Source organism: Poeciliopsis prolifica, unplaced genomic scaffold (genome assembly GCF_027474105.1).
Source record: "Poeciliopsis prolifica strain line A6 unplaced genomic scaffold, Auburn_PproV2 SCAFFOLD033, whole genome shotgun sequence".
NCBI classification, from domain to species: domain Eukaryota; kingdom Metazoa; phylum Chordata; class Actinopteri; order Cyprinodontiformes; family Poeciliidae; genus Poeciliopsis; species Poeciliopsis prolifica.
In genome coordinates, this window is record NW_026562408.1 from 2,746,843 (window position 1) to 2,761,554 (window position 14,712).

At 35.5% G+C, this 14,712-nt stretch overlaps 2 protein-coding genes across 8 annotated transcripts; both read left to right on the top strand.

Moving 5' to 3' along the window:
• The first annotated feature begins 1,151 nt into the window (after nt 1–1,151).
• endou2 (endonuclease, polyU-specific 2) lies at nt 1,152–5,351 on the top strand. 3 transcript variants are annotated; one of them, XM_055051425.1, is made up of 7 exons: nt 1,152–1,390; nt 2,298–2,442; nt 2,653–2,758; nt 3,489–3,610; nt 4,324–4,436; nt 4,735–4,888; nt 4,997–5,351. In XM_055051425.1, the coding sequence occupies exons 2-7, from the start codon at nt 2,338–2,340 to the stop codon at nt 5,249–5,251; spliced, it is 855 nt and encodes a 284-aa protein (XP_054907400.1). In that variant the 5' UTR covers nt 1,152–1,390; nt 2,298–2,337; the 3' UTR covers nt 5,252–5,351. The 3 variants fall into 3 exon arrangements, with proteins under 3 accessions (XP_054907400.1, XP_054907399.1, XP_054907397.1); XM_055051424.1 differs by having other exon boundaries at nt 2,301–2,442; XM_055051422.1 differs by having other exon boundaries at nt 1,153–1,390; nt 2,234–2,442.
• An 802-nt stretch (nt 5,352–6,153) lies between these two features.
• On the top strand, nt 6,154–14,082 carry ndfip1l (Nedd4 family interacting protein 1, like). Of its 5 annotated transcripts, none has more exons than XM_055051427.1 (8): nt 6,154–6,350; nt 8,597–8,684; nt 9,059–9,177; nt 10,394–10,456; nt 11,611–11,698; nt 11,809–11,933; nt 12,220–12,286; nt 13,224–14,082. In XM_055051427.1, exons 1-8 carry the CDS (start codon nt 6,321–6,323, stop codon nt 13,325–13,327), a joined length of 684 nt encoding a protein of 227 aa, XP_054907402.1. In that variant the 5' UTR covers nt 6,154–6,320; the 3' UTR covers nt 13,328–14,082. The 5 variants fall into 5 exon arrangements, with proteins under 5 accessions (XP_054907402.1, XP_054907401.1, XP_054907403.1 ...); XM_055051426.1 differs by having other exon boundaries at nt 6,155–6,350; nt 9,059–9,189; nt 10,397–10,456; XM_055051428.1 differs by having other exon boundaries at nt 6,155–6,350; nt 10,397–10,456.
• The last annotated feature ends 630 nt before the right edge of the window (nt 14,083–14,712 follow it).

The window sequence follows — 14,712 nt, forward strand, 5'->3', positions numbered from 1 at the left end:
ATTGCGTTAAGATTTCAAGTTAAAGTAATTTGACACAGCTTTTTAATTAATTTAAAGTAGTAAGGAAAAAATGTATTAGAAGCAGCTGGCTATTAAGCTGAAACTGTGCTGAATTTTAAACCAGCATGTCTTTTTCTAGACCCCATCTGTCCAATAAACAGTTGCTGCAGATTCAGTTTTAAAGAAAATAGCTGATTTCTTGATTCCACATGGCATGACATATATCTGCATATCATTCTTCACAAGAGCAAAATATAGTTTATTCATGGCTGTTATTTGCTTTGTATTGCACTGTTTAACCAAATTTTATAATAAAATATTATTTGACTGTTTGAAATCTATTGAATTATTGGAGCAAACTTGGACAGTATAACAAACTTCCAGAAAAATGCAAAACAAATGAAACACTGAGTTCCATAAATCAAAACTAAAAACCACCTGTTTGGAACAGTTTTTTAACCATTTTTTTGATGGGATTTTGTTGGCTATTGTCTTCATCTGAAAGTACTTCAACAGGAAACAGGGTAATCAGAGAGGGGGAGACAAGTGGCAAATGTTGCTGAGCCGGGAATCAAACCTGTGACCACTGCCACAAGACTAAGGCCTCAATATGTGGGTCATGCTTTGCCTTGTGCCACCACAGCATCTGTTTTTAAACCATAATTAATGAAACATTGAACAACATGTTTGATGTATATGATTTTGGTGACGCCCCTCATCAAAATGTGATTATTTTCTGGACTGTTTTCTTTATAACTTTGTAACATTCAGTTTTTATTATGTAAAGCACTTGAACCACTTTGGTGCTGAAATATGCTATTCAAATAAATATGATCGACTGATTGATAGCAGAACATGACTATCAGAGATAGGAGCAAAGCAGAATGAGGAGTTTTTGCCTTTGCGTTTGCCTTTTCTGGTGACATAGTTGGCATTTTGTCCTTCTTTGAATGATTAGATTAGCCCCAAGTTCCCAGCAGCACCTTGTTACCTGAAACATGACCCGTATTTACCCTGTAATCCAGAGGTGATGCTGTGGCTGAGAGGGAAACAATGAAACGTCAAAAGAACAAAGAGCCTCCGTTTTAGCTGAACCTGAAAAGAGACATCATTGTGTAATCTCTTTAGCCAGAGTTGCTGACTGTAGAAAATGCTTTTTTAACGGCCCCTCTCTCCTGTCCCCATCCCCTGACTCGTCCCCCCTCCTGTCCTTTTACATAGTCAATGAATGACTGATTGACTGGCTGGGCCTTTACCATGAAAGACTCCTGCACTCAGAAACTCAAAGAACCAGTACTGGGAGCACCAGGCCTACACAGAAACTTCCACACATCAGTCCCCAGTTGTTCCTTGTTGGTTCAGAGAAGCAGATCGGGACTGAAAGAAGCAGGTCAGTGAGTTTTGATGCTTACAGCGCTGCCGTCTTATGCTGAATTCTTAGAGCTCGACATTCAGCCGCGATTTGGGCGTTCTTTACCTATAAAATACATGAAATTATTTTTTATATGTTTTGCTCCGAATAGATTTTCACTTTTGATTATATTTTCATCCATCAAGACTGATGTATTAATTGTGACACACAAGTTAAAAGAGGAAACATTGAAAAATGAGATAACTTTTTTCTTTTTGCTTGTAAAACATTAAATTAAGACAATTTCTTTTTTTTTATGTAATTAGGATTACCAAAAATAATGACTTAACCTTTTGTATATCATCCTTCCACCAGCCGTTTACAATAAATTGTTTGAATTTTGAATTCATAATTTCAGAGTTAAAATTAAAGCTTTCTGATGGTCCCTCCAAAAAATTGTTTTTGTTTTTCCTACCCGGTTTTACAGCAAAGCTGGTTTGGATCATTGTTCATTGCCTCAGATTAGGATTTGAGGCACTCAAAGAAAGGGAAAGGTTTCCTCTGTGATGCAAACCAATGCATCACAGAGCATGCATAGGTTTCCAGAAAAATGCTTACATAAAATCACGTATGGCATTTTAGAGCATGTAAGCATTTAAAGAGAAAGTTATTGAAAATTCTCAAAAAATATATTTCCTATTGTTTTGGTATTTAGCAAGTATAAATGAATTCTAACTGACATAAAGCAAAAAAGGGAAGTCAGATTTAATATCTGACAGTGAGATAAAAAAGTTTTTGCCTTTTATATTTAGCGTGTGTAGATATCTTGTTTTGATTATACATTATCTGTTTGAGACTAATGCATTTTTTTAACTAATTTAGAATATCTAGATTTTGTATATCTGGAGTTTGGCTGAGACATTAACCGCTGTACCACTGCGATCAGAAGGAGACTGAACAGTGGGTCAAGGAGCACAAGGAGCCGTATGATGATTGAGAGTGACAGAGAGCTGTCGGCTATAGTTCAGGAGATTTGGGATAATGACGTCAACCGACTGAAACCTGGAAAAGACTACAGGATTTCTCTGCAGGTGTACCACACTCATAGATATCCAGATTAAGATACATCTGTTATATATGCACTTGTACCATTCTCACATTATATTTTCTAAACTGAAATACTCCCAGTTTAAAATTTACATGAATAATGAACATTGGTTAAAAGCAGTAGTTAAGGATCTTCATGGGTTTTTGAAGTGAAACATAAAGTGTGATCATTTGGTGATTTCTCTCTGCTGCAGGGCAAAGCTGGAGACAGTATGGGTGACAATGAGAGCAGCGACAGGGCAGGACTTCCTTTGTTTACATTTGTTGATGAAAATATTTTCAAAAAGGAGACATTTTTAGGTCAGTGCTCAAGCTTTTACTGCTACAAGCTTTCTGTTATGAAAACGTACGGCAGGACTTTTACATATGCCTTGTAATTACACATAGGAGGACCCTTTTTAATTAAGTGTGTTTTTAAAGTTTCACTGGGTTTTATTTATGGGTATCAGAATAAAGTAGGTTAATTAGTCATAAAAACTGACTATCTATAATTCATCTTCACAAATATGTTGTAATCTGCTAGTTTTTCACAAAAATCCTGGTAAAATACATGAACCTTTGAGGTTGGAAAGCAAAACTTTAATAGAAACATTTCCACCTCTAATACAACAGTCCAATTAACAAACATCTCAATTGCTGCAGTGATGTCATGCATTCCTGGTGGCAGGTTTGCAACAATCAGCTCCTCTTAAAGGGAAACCACACCACTGTTATTGCATAATCACACAGCATGCTTAGGTCTGCAGAAAGTGCTTATTTTCTTTCATATCTGATAACATTTTTATTTAAGAAGAGAGAGGTATTTCCAGTGGGAATTAGAGTCAGAAAAAGGCAAATTTATTTTTCTTGCTTATTCTATTTTCTGAAACTATTCAGCACTCAAAGGGTTGCTCTAAGGATTTCTGGTTGGCTGACTTGTTCTGTGTAATTTTTGTGTTTCTGGGATTGGACAGCTTTAAACATTACATAATTTTCTGTAGCACATATGGACCTAAAAATAATGGGAAAAAAACATTATTTAATTTTGCAGCCTTTATCTCCCTTTTGGACAACTATGAAAGTGACACTGGTGAGCCAGAGATTGTAACTCCTGAGGAAGTGGCCGAGAACCACAGGTTCCTGGATGCCATCATTCAGACTCGCACTATGAAGGTACTGGAAATGGACCATTACATCTGCAGTATGTAACTTTTATTTGAAAAATAGGCTTTTTACATATTTAACAAAATTATTATTATGTCATGACTGTATTGTATGAGACAGATAATCTGTAAAAGGTTGATTGCCTCCACTTCTTCTCTGAGCTACTTTTGCCATCTGAAAAAGTGCACCACTCTTGACCAAAAACATCCAATCAGAGGCAGGAGGAGGGTCTTAGCACTGTCAATCAATGCAACTCAGTGTGCTAATGGTGGAGAAACAATGTACCATTCCAGAAAAAGCCTTTATCCACTGTAATTGGTGACCATGCTTACAAGCCTTAGCAATCATGGTTGGCTATTTGGTGGTAGACCAGCTCTCGGCATAGCTGAGAGAAAGTGGGAGTGGGTGAGAATGAGAGTGATTGACAGCTCTAAGACCCTCCCCCTGGCTCTGATTGGTTGTTTCTGACTGAATGGCATAGAACTGCAGAGGAGGACTGGGAAAAGGCAGATGAGCTTGATTTTTTTTTTTTTTTTTTTTTTTTTACATAGAAGTTACATACTGCAGCTTTAAATGCAAACTGACAAAGCAATTTTTTTCAATCAAATTTTTGCTTGATAAGTTCTTTAAATCAATTAATTTTCATCAATCAGTATGGTTCAGTATGAATGAAATATGACAAAACAAAACACTTAAAATAAACTTGTACATAATGCTTTCAGATAGCTCATAAACACCTGGTGGAGAAGCAGCTCTCTCCTCAAGATGATACAGAATTCAAGGAGCAGCTCTACAGAATCTGGTTTGAACTTTATGCAAGAAGAGGATCCAGCAGGTGGGTGGTAACTGCCACAGCATCTAAATATAACTCCATACAAGGAATCTAGCAGCATGATGGCTGCCACCTCACTCAGAGAATATGTCTCAGAAACGTTCATGCCACCATAAAATACAAATATAGTACATCATTTCATAAGCAGTGGTTCCACAGTTATTTTAGCAACAGCTTAAAAATGTTTAGGTGATTCCATATGGTGTTTAGTTTTTTTTTTGCTGTTTAACAAAAAAGTAATCATTATAATAACATGAAGGCAAACATGTTACTAGTCTTATGTTCTTGTTTCTGCCCACAGACCAGACTCTTCAGGATTTGAACATGTGTTTGTTGGGGAGACAAGAGGAGGGCGGACTGTCATTGGTTTTCACAACTGGATCCAGCTGTACATACAAGAAAAGCTGGGTCACATTGATTACAAAGGCTACAGTGTCACTGCAAATTCTCCTCAGGTACAACATCCCCTTATGTATTGGTGAAAATTTGACTCCTATCTATTTAGATTTGTGCACATAACTTGCTTACTCCAACCTGTTCCCCTTTTTTAATCTTCAACGTAGCCTGACGAGAACAAACACATCCTGGCATTACAGTTCAGCTGGAAGAATGGCATAAAGCCCAAGGGCAGCATCTTCATCGGCGTCAGTCCTGAGTTTGAATTTGCCCTCTACACTCTCAGTTTCCTCACCTCACCAAATGAGCGCGTCAAAGTGCAGTTCAGTTTCTATGACGTAGAGATTGTCTGTCACCATTACAACCAGAAGCACATAGGCACCACCTTCCCTGTGCTACTTAGGTACAGGAATCCTCAATGAGATATAACCACTCAACACATGAGCTAACAAAGTGTCACAGGTACTGTTGCTGTCTTTTTCTTTTACACAAAGATACAATAAAAGTTTCAAGACCCATTCACATTTGTTTTTTTTTCTTTCTGTCACTATGTTTACAGACCTGCAAAAGGATTCATGTCCTTTCAGCGTCTCTTTTTATATATTTTTAAACTATAACCATAAATATTAATGTATTTTTTGATTTTATGATTGACAAGTTAAATGAGAATAAGGCAATAAAAACAGCAAAGTGAGACAAATATTTCATTTTGATTATATTTACAATATTATCTCTTTAATCAGACACAATAAATCTAATAATTAGAAAATAATTGCAAAACTGCTAATGTATAAAGAACTGATCCACTTCCAGGTCTCCCTCAAAAAGGAGATTTTGTCTCAAGGGACTTTCTGTAAAATAATGGTTAAATAAGTTTAAAAATCCACCTAAATTTTTTTGTTGCTGAAATTTGGCATACAAATAAATTTCCGTTGCCTATTTTTGAAAAATTATTATTATTGTTTTTTTTTTTTTTTTAGCTTTCTTTGGTCAGTGCCAGTATAATCTTACAAAAAGATTCAAAATTGGAGCAGCTGAAAATATATCTTCATTTTCCACCAACAGAGGGCGGTAGAGAGTTTGTTTTGGCGAATGACGTAAATGATTTGACGACGGTTTGTTAAGTTAGGGAAGAAACGGAAGCTGACGTGATTACTTTTCAAAGTTGAAATACATCTACATTTATTAAAAGTCGAAAATAGAACAAAATGTATGTGAAGAAGAGAAAATGGATAAAATTAAGCTAAAAATATGTAGAAAATATACAAACGGATATATTTTAGGCAGCACTGCAGTAGTCGTCAAAATCAACCGGAAGTAATGCGTGATCTGCTCTGTTTTACCTTAACATCACCAGCTTCCCTTGACAGAAGAGGAACAGTTTTCCATTTTGACTGTCGTATATTTTAGTTTACACAGTTATATAATTTTGTTTCGATTAGGCGTATTGGTGGTGTATTATCTGTTGGACTAACTACCGTTTGGAGCGGAATGGCGGAGTCGAGCGCCAGATATCAGCAGGTAGGTGAAAACACGGCTTCGTCTCAAATTGGCGTTAGCTGCACACTGTTAGCCACCCAAGTAGGGGTGTTTGTCTTATCTCGTTTTTTTTTTTAACACGGCTGTGTTTTATGTTAGGAAGATGAATATCAATCAAAGTGAAAGATGTTATTAGATTTTGTTAAGTATATCCATTTAGATGATAGAAACATGTTAAAACGATGCGAATGTAAGCACACAAGCTAAGACGCCCACCCAAACATCAGATTCGGAAAAGAAGTAAAAAGCTGTCCCTCTCTAAGCTACTCTAACCGGGAAATAAAAACTCACTGATATGACCTGAAGTCTGTACTTTAGAAAGAACATTACGATTTAATTTAAATTTGGCCTCAACATCAACTTACATCATGGGGTTTTCAAAGTTCTGTTTTTAAACAAGTAGAGCCTGAAAAAACAAACAAACAAACAAAGAACCAACCAAAAAAAAAAAAAAAAACAAAAAAAAAAAAAACAGAAACAACCAAAAAAAAAAACAAACAAACACACAAACAAAGAAACATCCAAAAAAAAAAAAAAAGAAACAAACAAACAAAAACCAAGTAAAACCTGAACTAGATTTTTCTACAAAGACTGTGGGTACGTTGAAACATCATATATAATATGCATAAATTACACAATTCGATATAATCGATATTTAGCTGATTTCTTGGTCACTTAGCCTGCAGATGTTTTACTAGTAGTTTGCCCACATTATGTATGAGTGACAGGTGTCCCTTGTATTGTTTCTGAGTCATGATTGTCTATTGTTTTTTTTTGGTGATTGTAAATATTGTTAAACCTACAGATTGTTTTAGTCATCAAGGACAAGGTGTGGTAATCATTCATAAGAAAACTGCAGGTTAATTTTGTGTTCTTCTGTCCTTCATACAAACAGAAAAAACTATATTTTAAAGTATATACACTGCTCAAAAAATAAAGGGAACACTCAAATAACACATCCTAGATCTGAATGAATGAAATAAATATGAAAATAATTTCCACCTGTTGTCTATTCCATTTGCACAACAGCAGGTTATATTGATTGTCAATCAGTGTTGCTTTCTAAGTGGACAGTTTGATTTCACAGAAGTTTGATTTCCTTGGAGTTATATTGTGTTGTTTGAGTGTTCCCTTTATTTTTTTGAGCAGTATATTTTACCTTTCTGTTTATATGTGATTCATTTACATTTTCATGTACATTATGCAAATTTTCTCCTCCAGCTGTCAGCGAAAACTCCCTCCCTACCCACTGTTTACCTTCACTGGCACGCATAATGTTGCTATATCCTGTCTCTGAATGTTGCTTTATGTGCAGAGGTTTTTCTGATAAGACGTTTTGCCCTCGTCCTTCCTGATGTTATCATTTTGTCTTTCTCTGAAAATAAAGGGCAACGCCTACAATGGTTTCAGCCTCAGGCACCCCGTCTTCCTTGGTTTTGTCTGTTTGTCGTCTTCTTTGGATGTGCTGTACTGGAATGAATGTTGTGCTTTGGTATGACAACAATAAAATCATTCTGATTCGGATGTGGATAAATGGGAGATGCAGTGGAACTGATTCTCAACAGCAGTGTATGTCATTTATTTGTTCTCATCATTTTTATGGGTTTGAACTTCCAGCAAGAGTTTATGTTTATACAGCCTGCATGGAGTGACTTGCTATTGTGGTTATTTATGGTGAAACATTAAAAGTGGTTTCACTAAAACAATCCTGAACTTTGTGTGATTTCACCTTCCTGCTGCTGTAACTGGGTTAATTTTTCATCGCTCATCCTCACCATTGATACCATTTGATAGTGTTTTTCTTTCTTTGTTGCTTAATACAAATGCCTGAAAGTAATGTTGGGTGATTATATCGGCTTGGTTTTATGCTGTTATTTTTGCTGACATGAGAGAAATAGGTTTCACTAAGCCTTGAATGACAAGACAGAAGCTGCTTAAGTGGTTTTGTAATAAGTGTAATGTTTGTTTTTTGCTTTTAATGAAGAAAATAACATGAAAAAACGAAATGAGACATGCATTCATGCTTATTTTTCTGACGCTTTCTTTCTTTTTGAGAACTTATTGTTGACTCATAATTTTAAGTTCCACTTCACAACTTGACTTTATGTGACAATTATAATTTACTACCAGATTTGACATCCTTTTAATATGTTTAAAAATTCTCTTGAAAAGTGGAAGTAAAAATAAACATTTTGTGCAAACTTACATTTTGCTTCTTTTTCCTCCAGCTGCCCAACGAGGAGGACAGCGAGGAGACCCCCCAGGTTGCAGCTGATGCTCCTCCTCCATACTGCAGCATCGCAACAGACAGTCCTGGTAAAATTGACTCATTTTAGGTGGATTCTCTAATGCTGAGGTGTTTTTATATCAGAAGCGTTCAGGGGAATTACATTGGCTATGGTCTGCATAGGAGCAACTTAAGAAAACAAGCCTCTACTAGATCAACTTTACCAGACAAAAATGAGTGCCACTCATTTTTTGAGTGGCTAAGGTTTCATTTTCTGTTTTATTACCTAAAACAAAAAACAAACTTTTATCATATGATTAGGACATAAATATGTACTCGTAGTACATAATTATGGTGAAATATAGAAGTGTCTTTAAGCTCTTCAGTGGTTACTATGCATGTTACATGTTAAAGGTGCCTTTAAATGTGCTGCTCTTCAGTGTATGAAATATTTTATTTACAGCCTACTTTGACTACAAGGAAGACGGGGTTTTCCCTAAGCCTCCATCCTACAACGTAGCAACGACGCTCCCTTCCTATGATGAAGCAGAAAGAACTAAAGCAGAGACCTCTGCTCCCCAGGTGACTGGAAGAGTGAGTGGTTCCTTTTTTCTTTTCTCTGTGTCATCCTGTTACTGTTAACATCGACTTACTCTAACATACACTTCAACAGAACTTTTTCTCAGAGACTTTCAGAGTTGCTTGCAAGGCAGGAAGTGTGCAGCGCTCAAGACTGAGATATTTTTATGTTCCTTTTATATCTGATTACATCTGTGGTTTGAACAAAACAGTTTCATAAGACGAGAAACTGTTGTACACGCATGTGAAAGGAAATTCAGTGATGCCTTTGGAAAAAGGAGGTTGACTAATGAATGCTTTAATGCTGAGAACTAATATGTGAGTATTATTTCTCCACGAGTAGAAGTTTATAAACAGTATTATTTGATGAAGCATCATTTGTAAAATATAACTCAGTAAAATATAATCATAAATATGTATTTTCAGCTCAAAAGTGCCTGACTTTATGTGTCTAATGGCATAGCAGCAAAATGCCAACACAAGCTTTCTTATACCAAAACAGTCTTCAAATTTTTTGACCTCAAAACATTTAAAAGAAGCAACTAACTCAGCTGAACCTGGACCTGACCAGACTGATTGTTGTCACCCTGTGTAAAGATGAGTAAAAATAACCTTAAAATAATTATTTTTTATTACAGAAGCCTCTTGAACATTTTAAATTGAGTATATTAAAAAAATCGAACAAGAAAGGACACAGCCTCCAGAATCTAATTGTTTTTTGAAAAATCATACAACAGCATTTTTTTCAGGAAAATTTAAAGGTCAGTTATTCAGAGGAGAATGTACTATTCCTCTTTGCACAATATTTTGAGATCTTTCAAAGTTCTGATGGCCTTTTGCTCATCTAGGTACAGCGACATGCTCATTGTTAAATATAGGTTTTGTGCCTGTTAAATCATTTCTGTATTAATTTGGTCATATGTTTTGGACTGTCATCCTGCTGAAAGTCCCAATAGAGGACCAGTTTGTTTTTTGGTGTTTTTATCTAAAATATCTTGGTACCTTTAACTTAGTCTTTCGTCATGTCTGACTAAAAAACACAATTCCAGTTAAATTCCCAGTAGAGTTTGGAGATTTTTTTGACGCATTCTCAAAAACCAACACGATGGTTTGATCCAGAGAGATTTCATTTTGTATAAGATAGCCTGTTTCAACTTGTAATTTTCTTTGATTGGTTATTGTCATTGTGTTTCTCTGCCACACATTGCTTTTCGCTCAGCAGCAACCTCATCACAGAGAACGCCTGGAGACTTTTGACGATATTATTCACAGTTCACTGGAGGTAATCTGGAGTAGTGTGTGATGAAAGGAAGCTTATTTAGTCCTGGTTTGTGTTGTGAAAACAGAAATGTCCCAGCATCGTGTTATGTTTTCAGTACACCTCCTTCCCGTGTGTTTTGTAAAGTGTTAGTAATTTCTATTTTCATAGAAGACCCACAAGATCTGTGGAGTTAAAGGTTGTAGTCATAGTGACCATGTTGATTTAGGTTTAGAGTGTTGTGATGTCTCCATTTGTCTCCCAGTAGTTTCTTAGATTACTCCATGTTTTCACAATATGCAGGTAGAAGATGTCTCAAATTCAGCATCACGGCTGGACTTAAACAATTTACTCAAAGTACAGCAGCTTTTAAAAGTATTCATACCTTCTAAACATTTTGACATTTGGTCACTGATCTCAAATTTTTTGCTGCCTCCAACAGTTTTCTTCCAGGATTACCTCATATTTAGTGCCACATATCATAACTTTGGCTGAAAATGAAAAAGAACCAGTTCATGTTTTTAAAAACATACAGTAACAAATCTAAGTTTTTGATGATTTTTCAAATTTTTTCTTGTAATATTTGCATTGAATTTCCAGAAATATGTTTTTAGGTCTACTATCTTTTCAGTGCAGAATTCAGTTGGAATCTATGTTTATAAAAAGATTTGTCCTCTTTTATGCTTATATTTATTTTAAGTTGCTAATGAATGCTGGTTCTTGAAAAATGAGAAAACATGTCCTAAACCAGAAATTTGCCTAAAATGTGTGTTAGGCAAATTTAGAAATTCATATAAAGTCATGTGACATTTGCAGCTCTAGACAAGACTTATTTGGCTGTACTGAGAACAAAGTGACTCTAAGTTATAAAAGTTGCAGACCTCTGCTTTAGTGATTTTTGCTGTTGATTTTCCTGATCAGCATTTTGCATAAAGATCCAAAAGAAACATTTTTTGTAAAAATCTCCTTTTACTTCACATTTATCAACTCTTTTGTCGGGCCGGGTCATAAAATGTAATTAAAACTCACAAAAATGATCTTTATATATGACAAAATGTCGAATAGTTCAGGAGATGTGAACACTTTACAAGGTTCTGTAGGGAAGCTCTGCTGAGGTCCAGCTTGGCTAGGACATATTTTCAGCTTTTAAAGTTTTTTTGTGATCTATTGTGTTGCAGGATGAAGACTTTGTCACCAGAGATGATTTTGATGATGCTGATCAACTGAGAATAGGAAATGATGGCATCTTTATGCTCACGTTCTTCAGTTAGTTACTCATTGCTTTGCTCAGAATAATCCAAAAATATTTAGATTATTTGTATTTTGACTACAAGCTTAAATCTTTCCATTTTGATCTTCCATCCGTCCCTTTTCAGTGGCCTTCCTGTTCAACTGGATCGGCTTTTTCTTGTCTTTCTGTCTGACCACTTCAGCGGCCGGACGCTATGGGGCCATCTCTGGCTTCGGCCTCTCCCTCATCAAATGGATTCTCATCGTCAGGGTACGGAAAATAAAACCCAACATCTCGTTGCACACACACAACGCAGTAAACTGTGGCTTTATTTACACACAAAGAAATCAAAAAAACCTCAAACACCATAGTGGTATTTAAAATACTTTCTCTGAAGTGGTTAGCTTGTTTGCGCGGAACTATTTCCTCAAAGATCTCTTGAAGACCATACTCCTTTCTTTGTTCGCCTTTAAAAGGTCGGAACTCATTTCAGTGAAACCATCGCAGGCCATATTTGTTCTAACTGGTTATTTGTGACTGTGTCTTGGGTTTTTAGTTCTCCACATACTTCCCGGGTTACTTTGATGGACAGTACTGGCTGTGGTGGGTGTTTCTGGTGTTGGGTAAGTAGCAAGCCTCTGCACTTAGATGAATCATTCATTTGCTCCTGATTGTGATGCATTTTGGCCCTTGTGAGGTTTATCACAGAGGTGTTGTGAAATCACATGTTGTGTAAATGGCACTGAATCCTGGGAAAAGTGTTGTTTATGCACTTTGAAAATCTCAAGGTTATTTAAAAACGTAGTTTTTAAATAATCTTGACATTTCTTCAGTATTAAGTTTTGATTCGCTTCTATGAATTATCGACTGCATACAGCACTTTGTGTACAGTTTGCTAAAAGCTGACTTTGATGAATAAATGAATGAAATCTTATCAAGTTTTATATTTGATATATTGTGTAGAGTACTTGTTTTTATTGTTAAATTAAAGAAATAGAAATTTCTTATTTTAGAACAATGGTGCCAAACTTTGACAAAACAATAAAAGCAATTTTTTAAAATGTATTAAAAATACAAAAAAAGAATATGTAGTTTGCAGCTGATGACAAAATGAAACAACAGAACAAAAAGACTGATTATTCCTTGTATCATTAATGCCAATGTTTGTGCAAATGTGATTGAGATATAGCATAAAAAAACACAAAATATTGGAAAAGTGCTAGGAGTTGTACCTTTTTATACTTGAAACCATTTCTGAACTCTTTTTGGCCAAAAAAGCTAAAGATTATAAAGAGCAACAGGTGACTCTTTATAATCTCTTCATAATCTTTTTTAAAAGACAACTTTGAGTCCTCCGAATTTTGATATAAATTGTGCAGGTATTTCAAAGACATGAGCAAGATGTCTGCTAGTAAAGCTGAATAAAAAAATGTTTCCAGCTTCACCAGGAATTAGATAGTAATTCTAACAACATTTAGAAAGTGTTTCCATTTTTCAGTCATTATTTTAAGAAAGATGGGTCTTCAGCTTCATGGTTCCCCTTCTTTATGTTCTCTTCAGGCCTCTTGCTCTTCTTCCGCGGATTCATCAATTATGCCAGAATCCGCAAGATGGCCGACACTTTCTCCACTCTGCCCCGTACCCGAGTCCTATTCATCTACTAAGCCCACAAAGAATCAGTATTTCTTATGTTTCATGTTTGTTTCTACCATGACACAAACTCTCAGACATTTTCCAGTCAGAAAGGGTAAGGAGTGTATTTTCTCTCATTGAAACAAATTGAACAGGTTGACTTTAGTCACCCTCCTTCCCTTCTTTTTTTTGGCGATAAACGGTAAATACAGAGAGCTCTCTATGGCGCTTCAGCTTTTCATGGTGAACTGTGAAGTGCTCTCTATAATTATGAAATTTCCAGATGAATGCCCTACTCAGATTTGTTGCAGAAGTTATCTCTTTTTCCACCAGGGGGCACTATTGTATGTGTTATTTTGCCTCAAATTATTGCCCTTTAGTGCAGAAGAGACTGATCAACAACCCAGGTCTCTGTGGGTGATTTGCAGGTTATGGATTGATTTATGCAACATGAGCAGATTTACTTCAGCTTAATATGCTTTTAAATTCTCCAATCAGTGCTGTTGGTTGCTAATGAAATAATAAACAATGCAGTAGATATAAAGGGAATATTTGAAAGATTTTTTTTTTTGGTTCAGCTGCTAAGAGGACCAAAGAGGGCCAGTTGTCACATTTTACCATAAAGATTTATTCTTCATGCATTCACAAATTGTCGGTGTATTTGTTTTCTTTTTTTATTACCTGCTGAAATGTTGATCACAGAGGAAGCTTTTTGGATACGATTATAACTGTTCTCTGGATTTGATGTGCAGTGTGACATTTCAAACTAATAAATTACTCCAACCAATGAGATTTTTCTGAGTAAGTTTATGAAAAGAAACTGATCAATATCATTGCCTAAAGGCACAGCAGTTCTGCTTGTTGTTGAAGACAGAAATAACTAGCTCCTTTTTTTCTTGATTTTCTTTGGGGGTTTATTTCTTACATGTGTTTTTTAATATATAAAGCTTTATTCAAAAGTTCAGATCTTAGAGTCGAGTTTATTACTGGTAGATCATTTTTAGAAGGGGTACAAAGGCCTTTTGGGTTTTTTTATCAGAATCACTGTGGATGACTTTACAGGATTTGTATTTTCAGTTTCAGTATTTTCCTGTTCTATACATGAAAATGTTTTACATTTTTATTGTTTAATTTTCTGTATTACATTGTGCATGTGTTATACTTTTCATACCTGTCATTTTTCCTTCCTCATGCCCTTTATTTTCCCTACAGAATGTTCCTTCCTCATATCCAGTCTTTATCCTTCATGTCTTCCTCCTTTCTTACATCTTTTCATCATCCTTAATCCTATTTGATGCCATTTCATCCATCTTGAATCATGTCTTCACATTGCAGAAATATCTGCCAGAAAATGATTGTGAAATTTTGTGTTTTATGTATAATTAAAGGATAAGGGATTAGGAACTTTAGGAAGAAG

What these genes read in the sequence shown, in the direction of transcription:
- endou2 (XM_055051425.1), top strand. Translation starts at nt 2,338, where the DNA reads ATGATGATTGAGAGTGACAGAGAGCTGTCGGCTATAGTTCAGGAGATT. An exon ending in GCAAGAAGAGGATCCAGCAG is followed by an intron (nt 4,437 to 4,734) that starts GTGGGTGGTAAC and finishes TTCTGCCCACAG; the next exon opens with ACCAGACTCTTCAGGATTTG. An exon ending in TCACTGCAAATTCTCCTCAG is followed by an intron (nt 4,889 to 4,996) that starts GTACAACATCCC and finishes TCTTCAACGTAG; the next exon opens with CCTGACGAGAACAAACACAT.
- ndfip1l (XM_055051426.1), top strand. Translation starts at nt 6,321, where the DNA reads ATGGCGGAGTCGAGCGCCAGATATCAGCAG. An exon ending in CATCGCAACAGACAGTCCTG is followed by an intron (nt 8,685 to 9,058) that starts GTAAAATTGACT and finishes TTTTATTTACAG; the next exon opens with CCTACTTTGACTACAAGGAA. An exon ending in GTGGGTGTTTCTGGTGTTGG is followed by an intron (nt 12,287 to 13,223) that starts GTAAGTAGCAAG and finishes TGTTCTCTTCAG; the next exon opens with GCCTCTTGCTCTTCTTCCGC.